The sequence below is a fragment of the Mesocricetus auratus genome, unplaced genomic scaffold (assembly GCF_017639785.1).
Source record: "Mesocricetus auratus isolate SY011 unplaced genomic scaffold, BCM_Maur_2.0 Super-Scaffold_100694, whole genome shotgun sequence".
In the NCBI taxonomy this organism is placed as follows: Eukaryota; Metazoa; Chordata; class Mammalia; order Rodentia; family Cricetidae; genus Mesocricetus; species Mesocricetus auratus.
The window spans coordinates 5,573,809-5,589,202 of NW_024429268.1; the positions used below are offsets into that span (position 1 = coordinate 5,573,809).

At 43.7% G+C, this 15,394-nt stretch overlaps 3 gene segments (V, D, J or C); all 3 read right to left on the reverse strand.

Annotated features, from left to right (window-relative positions):
- Positions 1 to 79: 79 nt before the first annotated feature.
- LOC121137751 lies at positions 80 to 409 on the reverse strand. The segment is given in 1 exon segment: positions 80 to 409. A coding segment is annotated over 1 exon segment (330 nt).
- LOC121137769 lies at positions 409 to 3,226 on the reverse strand. The segment is given in 2 exon segments: positions 409 to 2,892; positions 2,994 to 3,226. Coding segments are annotated over 2 exon segments (699 nt in total).
- A 9,195-nt stretch (positions 3,227 to 12,421) lies between these two features.
- Positions 12,422 to 13,692, reverse strand: LOC121137771. The segment is given in 2 exon segments: positions 12,422 to 13,468; positions 13,570 to 13,692. Coding segments are annotated over 2 exon segments (477 nt in total).
- Positions 13,693 to 15,394: the final 1,702 nt, after the last annotated feature.

Sequence of the window (15,394 nt, forward strand, 5' to 3'; positions counted from 1 at the left end):
GTGAGCAGAACCTGGGGAGAGATGATACTTACAGAGGCAGGGACTTCCTAGGGATGCACAGCCATCCCGATTTCCTAATTTACTTTATGTGCAGAGAGGAGGCAGCCACGAATTGCTGTGCATCACTGCTGGCACAGAAGTACACAGCTGTCTGAGAGGGGGAAGCCATCTCCAGAGCGAGGGAGAAGTTTGCTTGGCTTGGTCTGGAGGCTTTGTACCCATCAGGGACATCTCCTTTCTCTGTGGTACCAGCACCGAATGAGTAATGGATCAGCCTCAGTCCATGCCCTGGGTCCTGCCGATACCAGTACATATTGTTGTGGTTAAAAGTCTGGTGACAGCTCAGTTCCACCTTTCCTCCTGTTGCTGTCACCTTGCTTCTTGGGCTTTGGGTGACTGCAGCCTCCATGGGTTCTGTAATAGAGAGAGACAGAGCCTGATGATGTCATCTCAGCTCAAAGACTTGGGAATTTTGGGTAGGGAAGCACACCTCTGTCCTGTCCAGCACTCACTTGCACACAGCAGACTCAAGGCCACACAGAAGAGCCTGACGTCCATCTCAGGACCAAGGCAAGATCTGATGTCTTCCAGCCCGCTTTGTGGAAACGAGAGCTGGGGCTCTCAGTGACTTAGTGATGTCACTGTCTCTAACGAATGCTTGAGCTGCACCATGCTCCTTTCATATAGAAGCAAGTTAGCTTTCAATTGTAAGTGCATAGGTGAAATGTGCAACAATATTTGGAATGTATTTTCAAAAATTTCCAGCTCAGAAAAGAATTTGTAGTTTATTTTTTATTTTCTAGAAGTCTGTACTCTTTCTCTTATTTTAGTCAGTATATTAGGCTTATATTATTCCTACTATGATACCATTCTGTACTTACATTGCTTTATTGTTTGCTATTTGCAGAGTCTCGATGCACCTTGGAAATGCAATATGCTTTCTATGCAGTTTCTACTAATTATTTACTTAGTCTAAATACTGGAAGATAAACTGTCAGTGTCATCTATGACTACAAGGACTGCTTGACACCCAGAAAGCTTACAAGACACCAAGATTAAGGTTATTACAAATTGAACAATTGTTTTGAGCTATCCCATACCAATTCAGGGACATAAGCTTCACATTCTAGGTTCAGCCCAGAGAGTGTTCCTTCACTGAAAGGAATGTCACCTTTGTTTCAGAAGAAGCTGTTGAGGGTGGATCTAAGTCTTTGTCATTATGCTTCCAGTAAAGAAGAAACCCCCTTTGCAATGGTGATGATGTGTTTGCCAGTCAATGTGTACATCTGGTGACTGTAGGATCCCAGAGAAAAGTACCAAAATCATGCAAAAGCTCTTATATCACCTTTATCGTAAGTTTGCTAGCATGAAGCACTTCCCTGTACTCAAAGACAGTATAGGTTCCTTCCCATAAAGCTTATCTCAGGTACTGTCTACACAGACAATATCAACGTATGAAGCCCCCTCTCTGTGGCTCCAATCCTGGGGGGATCTTGAGGGATACTTTCTATAGTCCTACCCTGGTGAGGAAGGGTCAAAATCATAAGCAGAGACAAAGTGGACTGCGTAGCATCCGTATGGAGAAGCTAGGTACAGGGTCTGAAGTCCCAGAAACTGCATTCTCATGTATTCCCTGAGCTTGATTGTCCACAGAGACCAGTAGTCAACAACAACAACAAAACAAAACAAACAAACAAACAAACAAAAAACCCGGAAACTGCTCATGGCCAAAGTCAGCCTGAGAAAGAGTCACTTTCTACCGAAGACTTAGATGTTTGGAGTGAGGAACATGAAAATTCACAGCTCTTGTGCTCATTTCCAAAACAAGGTCTAGTCTACCAGTAGTGATAATCTTCTTTACAATACTGTTATGTCACTGGAGATAGATGTATCCGTCACAAATATCTTTATATTCTTATTAAATTGAATACTTGATTTTTGCACAACAAATTCTCTTTTGCTGGAAATGAAAGTCTCCTCTTGAAGCTATAAGAAGAAAAACATTATCTGGTTTAATATTTCAGATCAGTAAACTTTCAGCACTCCCCAAATACATACATACTAATCTCAGCTGGTCTTATAAACACAAGAGGCTGAAAGCTGCTACTTTTTTTTTAACCAAAGCAGTGAACACCTTAAAAAGTCACACTTTGATTTTGAAGGAAAAGAAACGAAAGTTTCAATGCTAATACTGATATTCTTAAGCATGAAATGTTGGATAGTTTCATAAGTTATCAATTCCTCTCTACATAGTGACATGTAGAAATCTTCATCAGCAAGTGGAACACGAGAGTATACCTTTGGAATGAAACATGTAGCTTATGACAACACCCAGGCACCCAACCCAGACTAAGGTTCCTGCCACTGGCAAGGAACTGGAAGGCACTGGCGGACATGTGCCAACGTCAGGAGTCATGGAGTCCTCGATAGTGTTTAGGACTCCGTCTGAGCTCAGGTGGGCAGAGGGGCCTAGTATAGAGTTAATGCATTCTTGAGCCACAGCTAGGGCAGCTGTGCAGCAAGTCCCCACCCCTCCATAGTACATCACCAACTGGCACAGGAAGATTGGGGACAGAAAGCCAGTCACTCTGTAAGGCTGTGATGAGCTAGCACAGAAATACACAGCAGAATCCTCCAGCTGCAAGGCGCTCATGTTCATCTCAGAGTGATAGTCACTGAACTGCTGCACTGAGAATCGGCTGGGGATGCTTCCTTTCTCTCCCTCCATTTCTTGATAATGCTGAATGAGGAACCTCAGTTCCTGCCCCAGAGTCTGCTGGTACCAGCTCACTCTGTCATGTCCAGAGATGGGAATGCATTTCAGCATGGACCTTCCTCCCCTTGCTTTGATTAGATGTCTTGGAGACTGGATGACCCCGGGTTTTGCTGAACCTGGGGAGGCAGGAGGCAGGAGTGAGCATCTGGAGGAAGAGGGCGTGGATGCAGCTGCAGTGAAGGAGTCAGGAGCAGTCCCTCCAGAGCTCAGGACTTACCTGTCCCCAGGAGAAAGACAGTGACACAGCAGAGCAGGGTGGGGCCCCAGGCAGAGTCAGGGAGGGCAGTGTCACTCATCCTTCTCCTCAGGATGCTGCTGTCCTTATGAGAGCAGAGTCAGCTCCTCCTCTCTCTCCCCTCCTCTCATCTCACTGCCTGTGGTGTTGGGCTCTGAGCTCAGTGACCTCGTTGGCTCCCATTGGCTCTCTGCACCCTTGGGCATACTCTGCTGGCTCAACCCCTCCCACTTTAGGCTCAACCTGCTTAGTGGAAGAAGAGATGGCTGTGCTTAATAAATATGGCTGTGTGTGGAGAAGTTTTTTCATTTATCCTCTGAGGCAGTTGCTTCCTTCTCTTCTAGCTTGAGGGTTTTTTTATTTGTTTGTTTGTTTGTTTTTTGTATTGCAAAGCTACATTTCAAGGCTCCTTGTGGTGACACCCAGTGGTTGTGCAAAGATGATTGGTCATCTCTCCCCCACATTGTATCTCCTGAGCCAGCACTGCTTCTGGTTCCACAGCAAATGCCCTACTGTGGCCTCCGTCTTACAGTCCTGCATCCACCTGCCAACAGCTTACTCAGTGAATCTACAGTGCCCTCTGGTGACCGCGTGTGCAATCAATGGGCTGTGCCCCTACTAGCTCTAGCTAGAAACTCTAAATCAGGCACCAGGAGTAATCCAGAAAACATCACAGAATTGTTGTGAGTAGCCATTTATCAATGAAAATCTCAAATAGTGCTGATGGTAGAAAGAGAAGCATGAAGCGACTTCATTTTTCAAAAAACAAAGAAAGAAACAAAGAATGAACCCCCCCCCGCAAAAACCCACAACTGAATAAAATAAAAACCTTTCATACTAGTCATTAAAATGTCATCTGCACTTGGAAGGGGCTAGACTCCAGGAATGCAGTCTTTGGTCATAGAAAATACATAGAAGGCCTGACTGTGGTTGATGGCAGGGAAGAGGCTTCTAAGCACTTGGAAAAATAAACCTGTCTAAGGAAGAGAAAGCTGAGGAGGGCAGAATTTTGGGTATTATTGTTGCAGCCAGCCAGCTTGTCACCAAAGAAACTTAAGTATTAAAATTTTATGTTGGATTCCCTACTTGCTAAATATTTGACCATTTAAGATTATTCTCAGTTCACTTACACCTTGTTCTCATTTTTTCTTATGAATACCATCTTCAAATTCATTAATCCTTCCTTCTGGGGCATCCAAACTGCTGTTACTTGCATTATCTGTTTTTCACCACAGACACTGCTATTATATTTGTAGAAGTTTGACTGGAAACTTTTTATGTCTTCTCCATTTCTACCAACCAGTTAAGATACATACTGTATTTATATTGTTTAAGGTCATTGTCAGCCAGGTTGTCAGGAATAGGGTGCTCTAGTGACTGGCTCTTCTCCTACTAATGAGTCCTATTTTCTTCCTTTTACACAAAACTATTACCTTTTATGTTTTCTGGTGTTACACACTGTGGTTTTCTTACTAGAAAAACTCATAGGTGTTCTCTGCATTGTGCTTAAGTCGCTGAACATTTTTTAAAAATTGAAATTGCTAGTAGATCATTATTGCTCCTTGTAGATTTTAGCAAAAGAACGTATACAGCATAGAGAGGAACACAACTTAAAAATCCATAAAGTGGGGGGCTAGACAGATGGCTCAGCAGTTGGGAGCACTGGTTTGTCTTCCAGAGGTCCTGAGTTCAATTCCCAGCAACCATGTGTTGGCTCAAAACCATCTGAAATAAAATCTGGTGTCTTCTTCTGGCCTGCAGACATACATGCAGGCAGAACACTGTATACATAATAAATAAAGTCTTTAAGAAAAAGCATAAAATAATGGCTAGAAAATATACAATATTAATACAATGAAGTATTGAGATAAATCAAGTTTGTGTACACATTAAAAACACCAACTGTGTTACATGAAAGCAATGAAACACAAAGGGAAAGAAATTATAATTGGAAATATAGACTTCCAAATATAGGCAAATTTCTGGGTTTAAGAGAAGAATAATTTGTGCTTAAGTGGTTTATAGAGTGGAACACATTAGGAATAACACAATGATGATGGTTCTACAACAGTGAATATGTACAAAGCAAGAGTTATTGGGGTAGCTTGACAGTAATTGTCCCCCAATAAACTCATAGGAAGGTGCAGCATTTCTTGGAGTAGGTGTGGCCTTATAGGAGAAAGTTTCACAGTGAGGGTGGGCCTTGAGGTCTCTTTTGCTCAATAGTATCTCAGTGTGACACTTAGTTCATTTCTTGTGGTCTTTGGAACAAGATATAGCCAGCACCATGTCTGACTGCATGTCACCATGCGGCCAGCACCATGACAATAATGAACTAAACCTCTGAAAATGTAAACCACCCAAATTAAACATTGTTTCTTGATAAGAGTTGCCATGGTCATGGGGTCTCTTCACAGCAATAGAAATCCTAACTTAGACAGCTATAGTTATAAAAACAGTGATGGATTTCAGAAAATGACTGCCCACTACGCTGCTTTGGTTTCATCTTCTTCTGACCTAAGGGTGCTTTGAGGAAAAAATATAGAAAAAACTTTTCTCCTAGCTTCTTCAGGTAAACAGAACACAGATTCTCCAAAGGAAGCATGTGAACCTCTCCCTGGAAGTCCATCCAACCAGGGAGGATTCAGTTATCACAGGAGGAGACACTGGAGGCCGGTGCATGTTTAGATATTCATTTTCCTTTCATTTAATGTTCCTAGATATGGAATCAGTTTGCACACGGGTTCTCCTGTTAATCTGTGAATTCATTTCATAGACACCATGCAGAGAGTAAAGAAATATAGCCCCTGGACAGCAGTCAAAGTAAAATTTTATGTTACCATGTATTTTATCCTTAAAAAGTAAAAGTCAGAGACTATCTTCAAAATGACAAAAGTGTATAAAAGTGAATATTAATAGCTGAATCTTCCATGGAAGTATGTAAAGGGAAAGAACCCAAGTAAGTCATATATATTAGTAATGAGCATAAACTCTGTTTGCTAGCAAGCATCCCATGGAATGTTTTCTGATGTGGCTGTAATTTTCTTCTGTAGTGTAACATAGATCCTGGTAGTCCACAGCTATGTGCACTGTGCTTGTAATTCTTTAGAAAATGTTCCTATCTGGTAAGTTTGAGTCCAAGACTCATCGCTTCAGCTGCTCGCACTTTATTTCTGAGTAAGAGTGAAAACAAGTTAATGTTTCGTTGTAATTGCTGCTTACTCTTCTGTGACTTGAAGATTTAGATGCAGCATTGATGTACTTATCAGGTAATCTTCTTTATTACAAAATATTATTTTTTCTATTTTCGGTAATAATTATAACAGTCAACGCTGGTTATATTACAGAGCAGAATAGCGCTTACATGGTTTAGATGAGAATCATTCCTCCAAAGACTCATGTTTTAAAGACTTGGTTGTCTAAACTGCGTTCATGAGAAAGATCTTTGAGAAATATTAGATCATGAAGGTTTTCAGTGGCTAATCCACGGACTGTTTCAATTAGAAAGGGGCATTGAGTGATGGATATGACTTCTTATAGCAGGTTAAAAGTCACTAGGGGCATGCAAATAAAAATGATCTCTCTCTCTATCTATTTGTCTGTCTGTCTGTCTCTGTCTCTGTCTTTCTCTCTGTGTCTCACTCTCTCCCTCTCCTTTCATCTCCTTCCCTCTCTTTCCTTCCTTCTTGGCTTTCATGAGATGGGCAGCTCACTTGTGGCACATTCTTCCTGCCATGATGCCCTGCCGCACTACAGGCACCCAATCAGGAGGTCTAATTCATCACAGAACGAAACCTTGAAACACTGAGCCAAAGCCAAAATTGCACTTTCTTCCTTTATTTTCTCGGACTGGTCATGACACCAGAAAGGTGACTGTGACATGAATCTCCAAACTCAATGCCGAGTCAGTTTTATTGCCTGTGGCCTCAAAATACAGGATGACATAAATAGTTTCTACCCAGTTGTCTACCCAATTCCCAACCACTGAGCCAAGCTACTGACACATTTTAACAAGAGAATCTGATACTTTCATTTGTAAATTCCTCAAGGTATGTATAATAGATCCTGAAATCTGGCATGGCAGTTCCTCCAGGATTTTTGGCAATGTAACACTTCTGAGTAATGTGGAGTTTGTCTTCCCCAAGTGAGTCCAGCATTAAGATTTCTACTGTTGTGAAGTGACACTATAACCATGGCAACTCTTAAAACCATTCAACTGGCTGACTTACATTTGCAGAACTTTAGTCCGTTATCACAGTGGTGTGACACGGTGGCATGCAGACAAAGTGCTGACTACATCTTCATCCAGTGGCAACAGAGAGTTAGCCGAGGGTCACCCTGAGTGAAGCTCAAGCAAAGAACCTGGAAGTCCACGGGCACGGAGACACACTTCCTCCAGTAAGGCCACATCTACTCCAGCAGAGCCCTGCAATATGCCACATCTACTCCAGCAAAGCCCTGCAATAATGCCACATCTACTCCAGCAAAGCCCTGCAATAATGCCACATCTACTCCAGCAAAGCCCTGCAATAAGATCACATCTACTCCAGCAGAGCCCTGCAATAAGGTCACATCTACTCCAACAAAGCCCTACAATAAGGTCACATCTACTCCAGCAAAGCCCTACAATAAGATCACATCTACTCCAGCAGAGCCCTGCAATAAGATCACATCTACTCCAGCAAAGCCCTACAATAAGATCACATCTACTCCAGCAGAGCCCTGCAATAAGATCACATCTACTCCAGCAGAGCCCTGCAATAATGCCACATCTACTCCAGCAAAACCCTGCAATAAGATCACATCTACTCCAGCAAAGCCCTACAATAAGATCACATCTACTCCAGCAGAGCCCTGCAATAATGCCACATCTACTCCAGCAAAGCCCTGCAATAAGATCACATCTACTCCAGCAAAGCCCTACAATAAGATCACATCTACTCCAGCAAAGCCCTACAATAAGATCACATCTACTCCAGCAAAGCCCTACAATAAGATCACATCTACTCCAGCAGAGCCCTGCAATAATGCCACATCTACTCCAGCAAAGCCCTGCAATAAGATCACATCTACTCCAGCAAAGCCCTACAATAAGATCACATCTACTCCAGCAAAGCCCTACAATAAGATCACATCTACTCCAGCAAAGCCCTACAATAAGATCACATCTACTCCAGCAAAGCCCTGCAATAAGATCACATCTACTCCAGCAAAGCCCTGCAATAAGATCACATCTACTCCAGCAAAGCCCTACAATAAGATCACATCTACTCCAGCAAAGCCCTGCAATAAGGTCACATCTACTCCAACAAAGCCCTCCAATAAGGCCACATCTACTCCAACGAAGCCCTGCCTCCAGAAAGTAGTGCAGCTCTCTGTGAGCTTATGGGGTCCAATTACACTCAAACTAATACGTTCAACTTTTGACCCCATAAGATTGTAGCAGTATCATAACACAAAATGCATTCAGTCCAACTTCAAAAGTCCCCATAGTCTATCATAGTCCCAACAATGTTTCAAAGTTTAAATAGTTCAAAGTCTCCCCTGAGATTCATGCAGTCTCTTAACTGTATTTCCCCCTATAAAATCAAAATCAAAATAAACAGGTCACATAGTCCCAACACATAATGGCACAGAATATATGCTACTGCTCTAAAACATAGGGAAGGAAGCATAGCAAGGAAATACTGAACTCAAGCAAGACCAAAAAACAGCTGGGCAAAGTACAAGCTTTTTGTCTCCATAGTTGATGTGAAAACACTCCAGATCTCAAGCTCCTTTTGTATCCGTTGACTACAACTTACTATTTTCTCTTGGGCTGATTCCACTCCCTGTTAGCAAGCTTCTGTTGACAGCAATCCCTCAGCCTAGAAACCTCTAACATCTTGGGGTCTCCAGATAACCCAGGCTTCTATTTCACAGCTTCACACAAAGGCCTCTTTAGGCCACACTCAGGGACACCCCTGACACATGCCTGGCCTCAGCAGCTTTCCTTAGTGACTGAGTCAGATTCCATAGCCCCTTCGTTTTATCCTGCAAGCCAGAACCATGTGGGCGAGGCTGCCAAGTTCTGCTGTTTACTGTGGCTGGAAACACCCCCACCCCCTAAATCACTTGTATTTTCACCGACTTTCTGCTTTCCAAGGTTCCCTTTACTACCTAAGCCTGATTGTTCTGGAACTTGTTTATTGACCAAGCTAGCCTTGAACGCAGAGATCATTTAACTGCGTCTTCACCGCCTTTCTGTGTTTCAGAATTTCCTTCGTTGCCTAAACTTAGCTATTCTGGAACTTGCTCTGCACACCAGGCTGTCCTCAAACTCCAGCAGCCTCTGCATTCCCAGTCTTGGGATCAAGGGCGTGCACCAGTGCACCATGCTGTAATCTTTTCTTTAGTTTCTTTTCACAAGCTGGAAACTTAGCTGTATGGAATCCTGCTCTGGGGTCACCATCCCTTTATTCAATCTCTTAATCTGTTGATCTCCTTGAACCCAGGACTTTCTATCTCACTTCTTGGTGTCCCTTTTCTCCCCAAGTATTACATTTTGCATTTTTTTCTTGCTCAGTTTGCTCCTTTTCATTATAAATCTTCGCTTGAGTTAACACTAATAACCACGTGGCATAATCTATACTAGGCTGTTTTGAGATTTCCTCTGTGAAAGATAAATTCAAAGCTCTTCACATTGCCCTCAGGGAGACCCTCTTGACAAGGGCAAAAAGCAGCCACTTTCTTCACCAGAATATCACAAGAATGATCTCTATGCAACACACTAAAATTCTTCACCTCTGAAACCCCTTCAGCCAGTCTCCCACAGTTGAAATCGCCCCTAGCATCACTGTCTTTCATATTCCGACTAGCATGGCACAATAAGAAGCACTTAAAGCATTAAACTACTTTCTCATCCACAGCCTCACTGTCTGTATTCCTTCATACAAAAGCATTGCCAGGCCTATCATAGCAATACCCTACTCCCGGTACCAACTCCTGTTTTAGTTAGGTTTTCTATTGCTGTAAGTAGACACCATGACCATGACCCTTACAAAGGAAAGATATTCAATGATGGATGTCGGGGGTCTCTGGGGCCCCCCCGGGTCAAAGTCGGGGAGGATAGAGTGCACTGTTTGCCAGTCCAGCAGCCTCCTGGAGGAATCTGGGGACAATCAGGCACAACGGGAAGCCCGGTCAAAACAAGGTCTCATTTATTGCTTAACAGTGAGCCTTTTTAAAGTAAAAAACCCTGCAAGGTGGGAGAAGTATCACCCAATAATTTTACAGGTATTTCTGTGATGTATCCAGTGTCCTATCCTCTCTTGGGAAATGTCTGCGGATGTGATGACCTCATCCACTATGACTTTGGGCAGCCAATTGTTTTTCTTAGCAATCGCTTAAAGCCTTGCCTCCATGACTTCTGCTCAGCACCATCTAGTAATGGTGTCATCTTATAAAGGTATCAGTTATGGGCCACTCCCTCTTTTGGTGGGACAGTAGTCAGCTTGGGCCACTCCCCTCCTGCAGGGACATGATCCGTGCTCCTCCACAGATGGCAGCTTACATTTTCAGAGGGTTAGCCCATCATTGCCATCTTGGCACATCATGGTAGCATACAGGCAGACTTGGCGCTGGCTACAGCTTGATTTGCAGACAACAGTAATTGAATAGAGTGTCACAATGAGCAAAGCTTGAGCAATAAAAACCTCAATGCCCACCCATAGAGTGAAACATTTCCTCCATAAGGCCAAATCTACATAAACAGAGCAACACTTCCTAATAGTATCACTCCCTAAGAGTTTATGGGGAAAATTACACTCCAATTACCACAGTCTCCTACATTGTAAACCAATCACAGGCAGTTTTTACAAAAAGGATACATATAACTAACACTAAATAGACTCAGCAGGTTGAATTTATTGATTCATACCACGCGCACGCGCATACACACACACACACACCAAAAATGATAGTTATTAAAGAATAAGAGGCTGTGAATTTGAAAGAGGAGAGAAACATGTGAGGAGCTAGAGGAAGAAGTAAGGGAAGAAAAATGTAATTGAATTAAATTTCTTTTTTTCCCTTTTTTTAAAATTTAAGTTAGAAACAAGCTTGTTTTACATGTCAATCCCAGCTCCCTCTCCCTCCCCTCCTTTCCTGCCCTGTCTATTTTAATACCAAGCTGTTTTCAGGACTATAGCTCTGTAATACAGCTTGAAGTCAGGGATGGTGATGCCTACGGATGTTGCCTTGTTGAACAGGGTTGTCTTGGCTATCCTGGCTCTTTTGTTTTTCCATATAAAGTTGAGAACTGTTCTTTCAAGGTCTGTGAAGAATTATGAAGGGTAAAAGAAAACAAATCCAACCTGAAATAGATTTTCGTGAAAAGTAGAGGTGCAGAACAAGAAGGAAAGTTGTGTTCAGTACAGAAGAAATGTCCTAGGAAAATACCTCCAGAGTTGAAAACAGCACAACACAAAGGAAGCAGTAATGGGATGTAGACAAGTTTAGCTTGAGAGGAAAGAACCAGGGAAGGCTGAGTACATGCTGATGACGGAGATGAAGAAAGAAAACAACATAGGATCAGATGAGCTATTGCCCGACAGAACATAGAGGCTACTGACCTAAAGAGGGAACCCAAACCTGGAAGGAGACCATGCAAGTGACTCAGTAGGATAGTAAATGACTGAGGAGTTCACTGAAGGACACGAGTGTGTAGGAAGTCCTATGCATTTATCAATAAAGCACTGCTGACCAATAGGAATCTAGATAGGTGGGACTAGGAGTCCAGGAGGACTCTGGGAAGGAGAAACACAAGGGAGTCGAGATGTAACACCATGGGATAGGAAGCCCGGAAACTTCTCCGGTAAGAGACATACGTAGATTAACAATTATGGGGTAATTACTGAAGTCAGAGCTAGCCAGTAAGAAACAAGCAAGGCCAACAGCTTCATAATTAATACAGCGTCTTGTGTGTTATTTGGAGACTACAACGCAGCAGAGCCCAGGCGACTGGCTGGTGAAAAACCAAAGCGGCTAACAAGGAAAAAGCTTCCCTTTACACACGAGGAGGGAGATGGTGGCTATGACCTTATCCAAGGGGTCATGGGGAACTTCAATTAATGATTCATTTTCAGCCAGTACTGGTAGCACACGCCTTTAATCCCAGCATTAGGGAAGCAGAGGCAAGCAGATCTCTGTGACTTTTGGCCAGTCTGGTCCACAAAATGAGTTCCAAGACCCAAGAATGTTACACAGAAAAACTGTCACAAAAAATACTCCCCCAAAACAGTGACAAGCATCCATGAAAAGGTGTTAGAGTGGACTTCAGACAGGCTGAGACCCATGCTGACAAGGTCCTAGTTTGTCACAGCTCAGTGACTCTTGCAGAGGCAGGGACTTCCTGGGGGCACACAAGAAACTGGATTTCCTAATTTATTTTATATGCAGATGGGAGGCAGCCACACATTGCCATGTTTCACTGCTGGCACAGAAGTACACAGCTGTCTGAGGGGGGAAGCCGTCTCCAGAGCTTGATTATTGATTAACAAAATTTTTGTTGAAAATTAACCCCATCTTGAAACTATAAAATACAAACATTATCTGACTTAGTATTATACATCTATAACCTGTTAGCACCACATACATGTACAAACTAACCTCAGCTAGTCTTTATAACACAAGAGAAAGTGAGCTGCTATATTTTTTGGACCAAAACTGGGAAACACCAAAGAAATTCAGAACATTGACTTAGAGGCAAAGAAATGTAGGTTTCATTCCTTATGTTAATATCCTTAAACATGAAATGTTAGGAAATTTAATAAGCTACTGATTCCTATTGAAGTGATGTAAAGACATCTTAATCTTAAAAATAGATATGTTAATGTCTATCCTTGTCTTAAAATATTTTGCCTATGGCCACACCCGAACACAGAGTAGCCTTTTCTAAAACTGACTGAGAGCTGAAAGGTGCTAGCAGAGATAAGAGTCTTGGGGCCGGACCCAGTGTTAGAAATCTCCGTGTGATCTCAGATAGGCACTCAGGGGATAGGTACAAATCTATAAGTATTTCTAGGCCTTAGCTACGGCTGTGTGTTTTCTGAAGACACCTCTACAGTACAACGTCAGTAGGAGCAGGAAGATTGGAGACAGAAAGCCAGTCACTCTGTAAGGCTGTGATGAGCTAGCACAGAAATACACAGCAGAATCCTCCAGCTGCAAGGCGCTCATGTTCATCTCAGAGTGATAGTCACTGAGCTGCTGCACTGAGAACCGGCTGGGGATGTTTCCTTTCTCTCTCTCCATTTTTTCATAATGCTGAATGAGGAACTTCAGTTCTTGCCCCAGAGTCTGCTGGTACCAGGCCACTCTGTCATGTCCAGAGATGGGAATGCATTTCAGAGTGGACCTTCCTCCCTTGGCTTTGATTAGATGTCTTGGAGACTGGATGACCCCGGGATTTGCTGAACCTGGGGAGGCAGGAGGCAGCAGTGAGCATCTGGAGGAAGAGGGCATGGATGCAGCTGCAGTGAAGGAGTCAGGAGCAGTCCCTCCAGAGCTCAGGACTTACCTGTCCCCAGGAGAAAGACAGTGACACAGCAGAGCAGGGTGGGGCCCCAGGCAGAGTCAGGGAGGGCAGTGTCACTCATCCTTCTCCTCAGGATGCTGCTGTCCTTGTGAGAGCAGAGTCAGCTCCTCCTTTCTCTCTCCTCCTCTCATCTCACTGCCTGTGATGTCAGGCTCTGAGCTCAGTGACCTCGTTGGCTCCGATTGGCTCTCTGCACCCTAGGACACACTCTGCTGGCTCACCCCTCCCCCTTTAGGCTCAGCCTGCTTAGTGGAGGGGGAGACTTCTGTGCTGAATAAATATGGCTGTCTGAGGAGAAGTCCTTTCCATGCTTTCCTCTGCATTGGTAGCTTTCTTCTCCTATGTCCTGGAGTTATTGGAGGGCCAAGCCTGAAGTCATGGCTTCCTGCGGTAATGTCCAGTGGGTGTGCAAAGAAGATTGGCATCTTCTCCCCCACCCTGTGCCTCCTGAGCCAGCACTGTTTCTTTCTTCTTTTTTTAGAGTTGATTCTTTTTTTCTCCTCTCTTTTTTCATTTAAATTAAAAACAATCTTGTTTTACATGTCAATCTCAGTTCCCTATACTTCCCCTCCTGCCCTGCCCCCCACCAACCCCCTAGCTCATCCCCTTCTGCTCCCCAGGGAGGGTGTGACCTTCCATGGGCAATCTCCAAAGTCTGTCCCATCATTTGGAGCAGGACCTAGGCCCTCCCCAGTGTGTCTAGGCTGAGAGAGTATCCCTCTATGTAGAATGGGCTCCCAGAGTCCATTCGTACACTAGGGATAAATACTGACCCTTGTCTTAAAACATTTTGCCTATGGCCACACCCGAACACAGAGTAGCCTTTTCTAATACTGACTGGGAGCTAAAAGGTGCTGGCAGAGTCAAGAGGACATCTGGAGTCTTGGGGTCGGCCCCAGTGTTTAGAAATCTCCATGTGAGGTCATATTGGCACTCAAGGGATAGGTACAAACCAGACGCCCCATAGACTGTGAAAGCCTCCTAACTGACACCCACATTCAGGGGGCCTGGGTTGATCCTATCCTGGTTTCCTAGCCATCAGTCTGGGGTTCATGAGCTCCCCCTTTTTCAGGCCAGATGCTTCTGTGGGTTTCTCCAGCCTGGTCTTGACCCCTTTAGAGGGAGTCATTATAGGTTTAAAGAGAAATCTGGCTCTAGGGAAATGTCCAGGGATCCACAAGGATGACCCCAACTAAGAATCTAGGCAATAGTAGAGAGGCTACCTTAAATGCCCTTCCCTGATAATGGCTTAAATGCCATCCTAGAGCCTTCATCCAGTAGCTGATGGAAGCAGAAGCAGACACCCACAGCTAAACACTGAGCCGAACTCCTGGAAGCCACCACCGTTTCTGGTTCCATAGCTAATACCCCGCTTTGGGCTCACTCAGTGGATGTTGCAGTGCCATCTAGTGACCAGTCAATGGGCTGTGCCTGGCATCAGGGGTAGGTTAGAATGCATCAAGAGTTGTCACCAGTTCCAGTTTGCATACAGAAATATCAAGTATTACCTGAGTCAGTGAGAGAGGAATAAAAAAGGTAGTCATGAAAAAAGAGTAAACTCTTAAGTCATATCACAGTGTAGACACATATTAGTCATTAGATGCCAGGCGACCTTGGAAGGGGGTGGACCTGGGCAAAACACTCTGTTAGTACTGGGCTGACTGTGGATGCTGTCAGTGAAGAAAGATTTGAGCAATTGGGGAAATAACGGGTCTAGGGAAAAAGAAAGCTGAGAAGGGTAGGAGGTTGGGATTATTGTTATGGACATCTAGCTAGTCTTTAAAGAAGTTTATATACTAGAATTTTA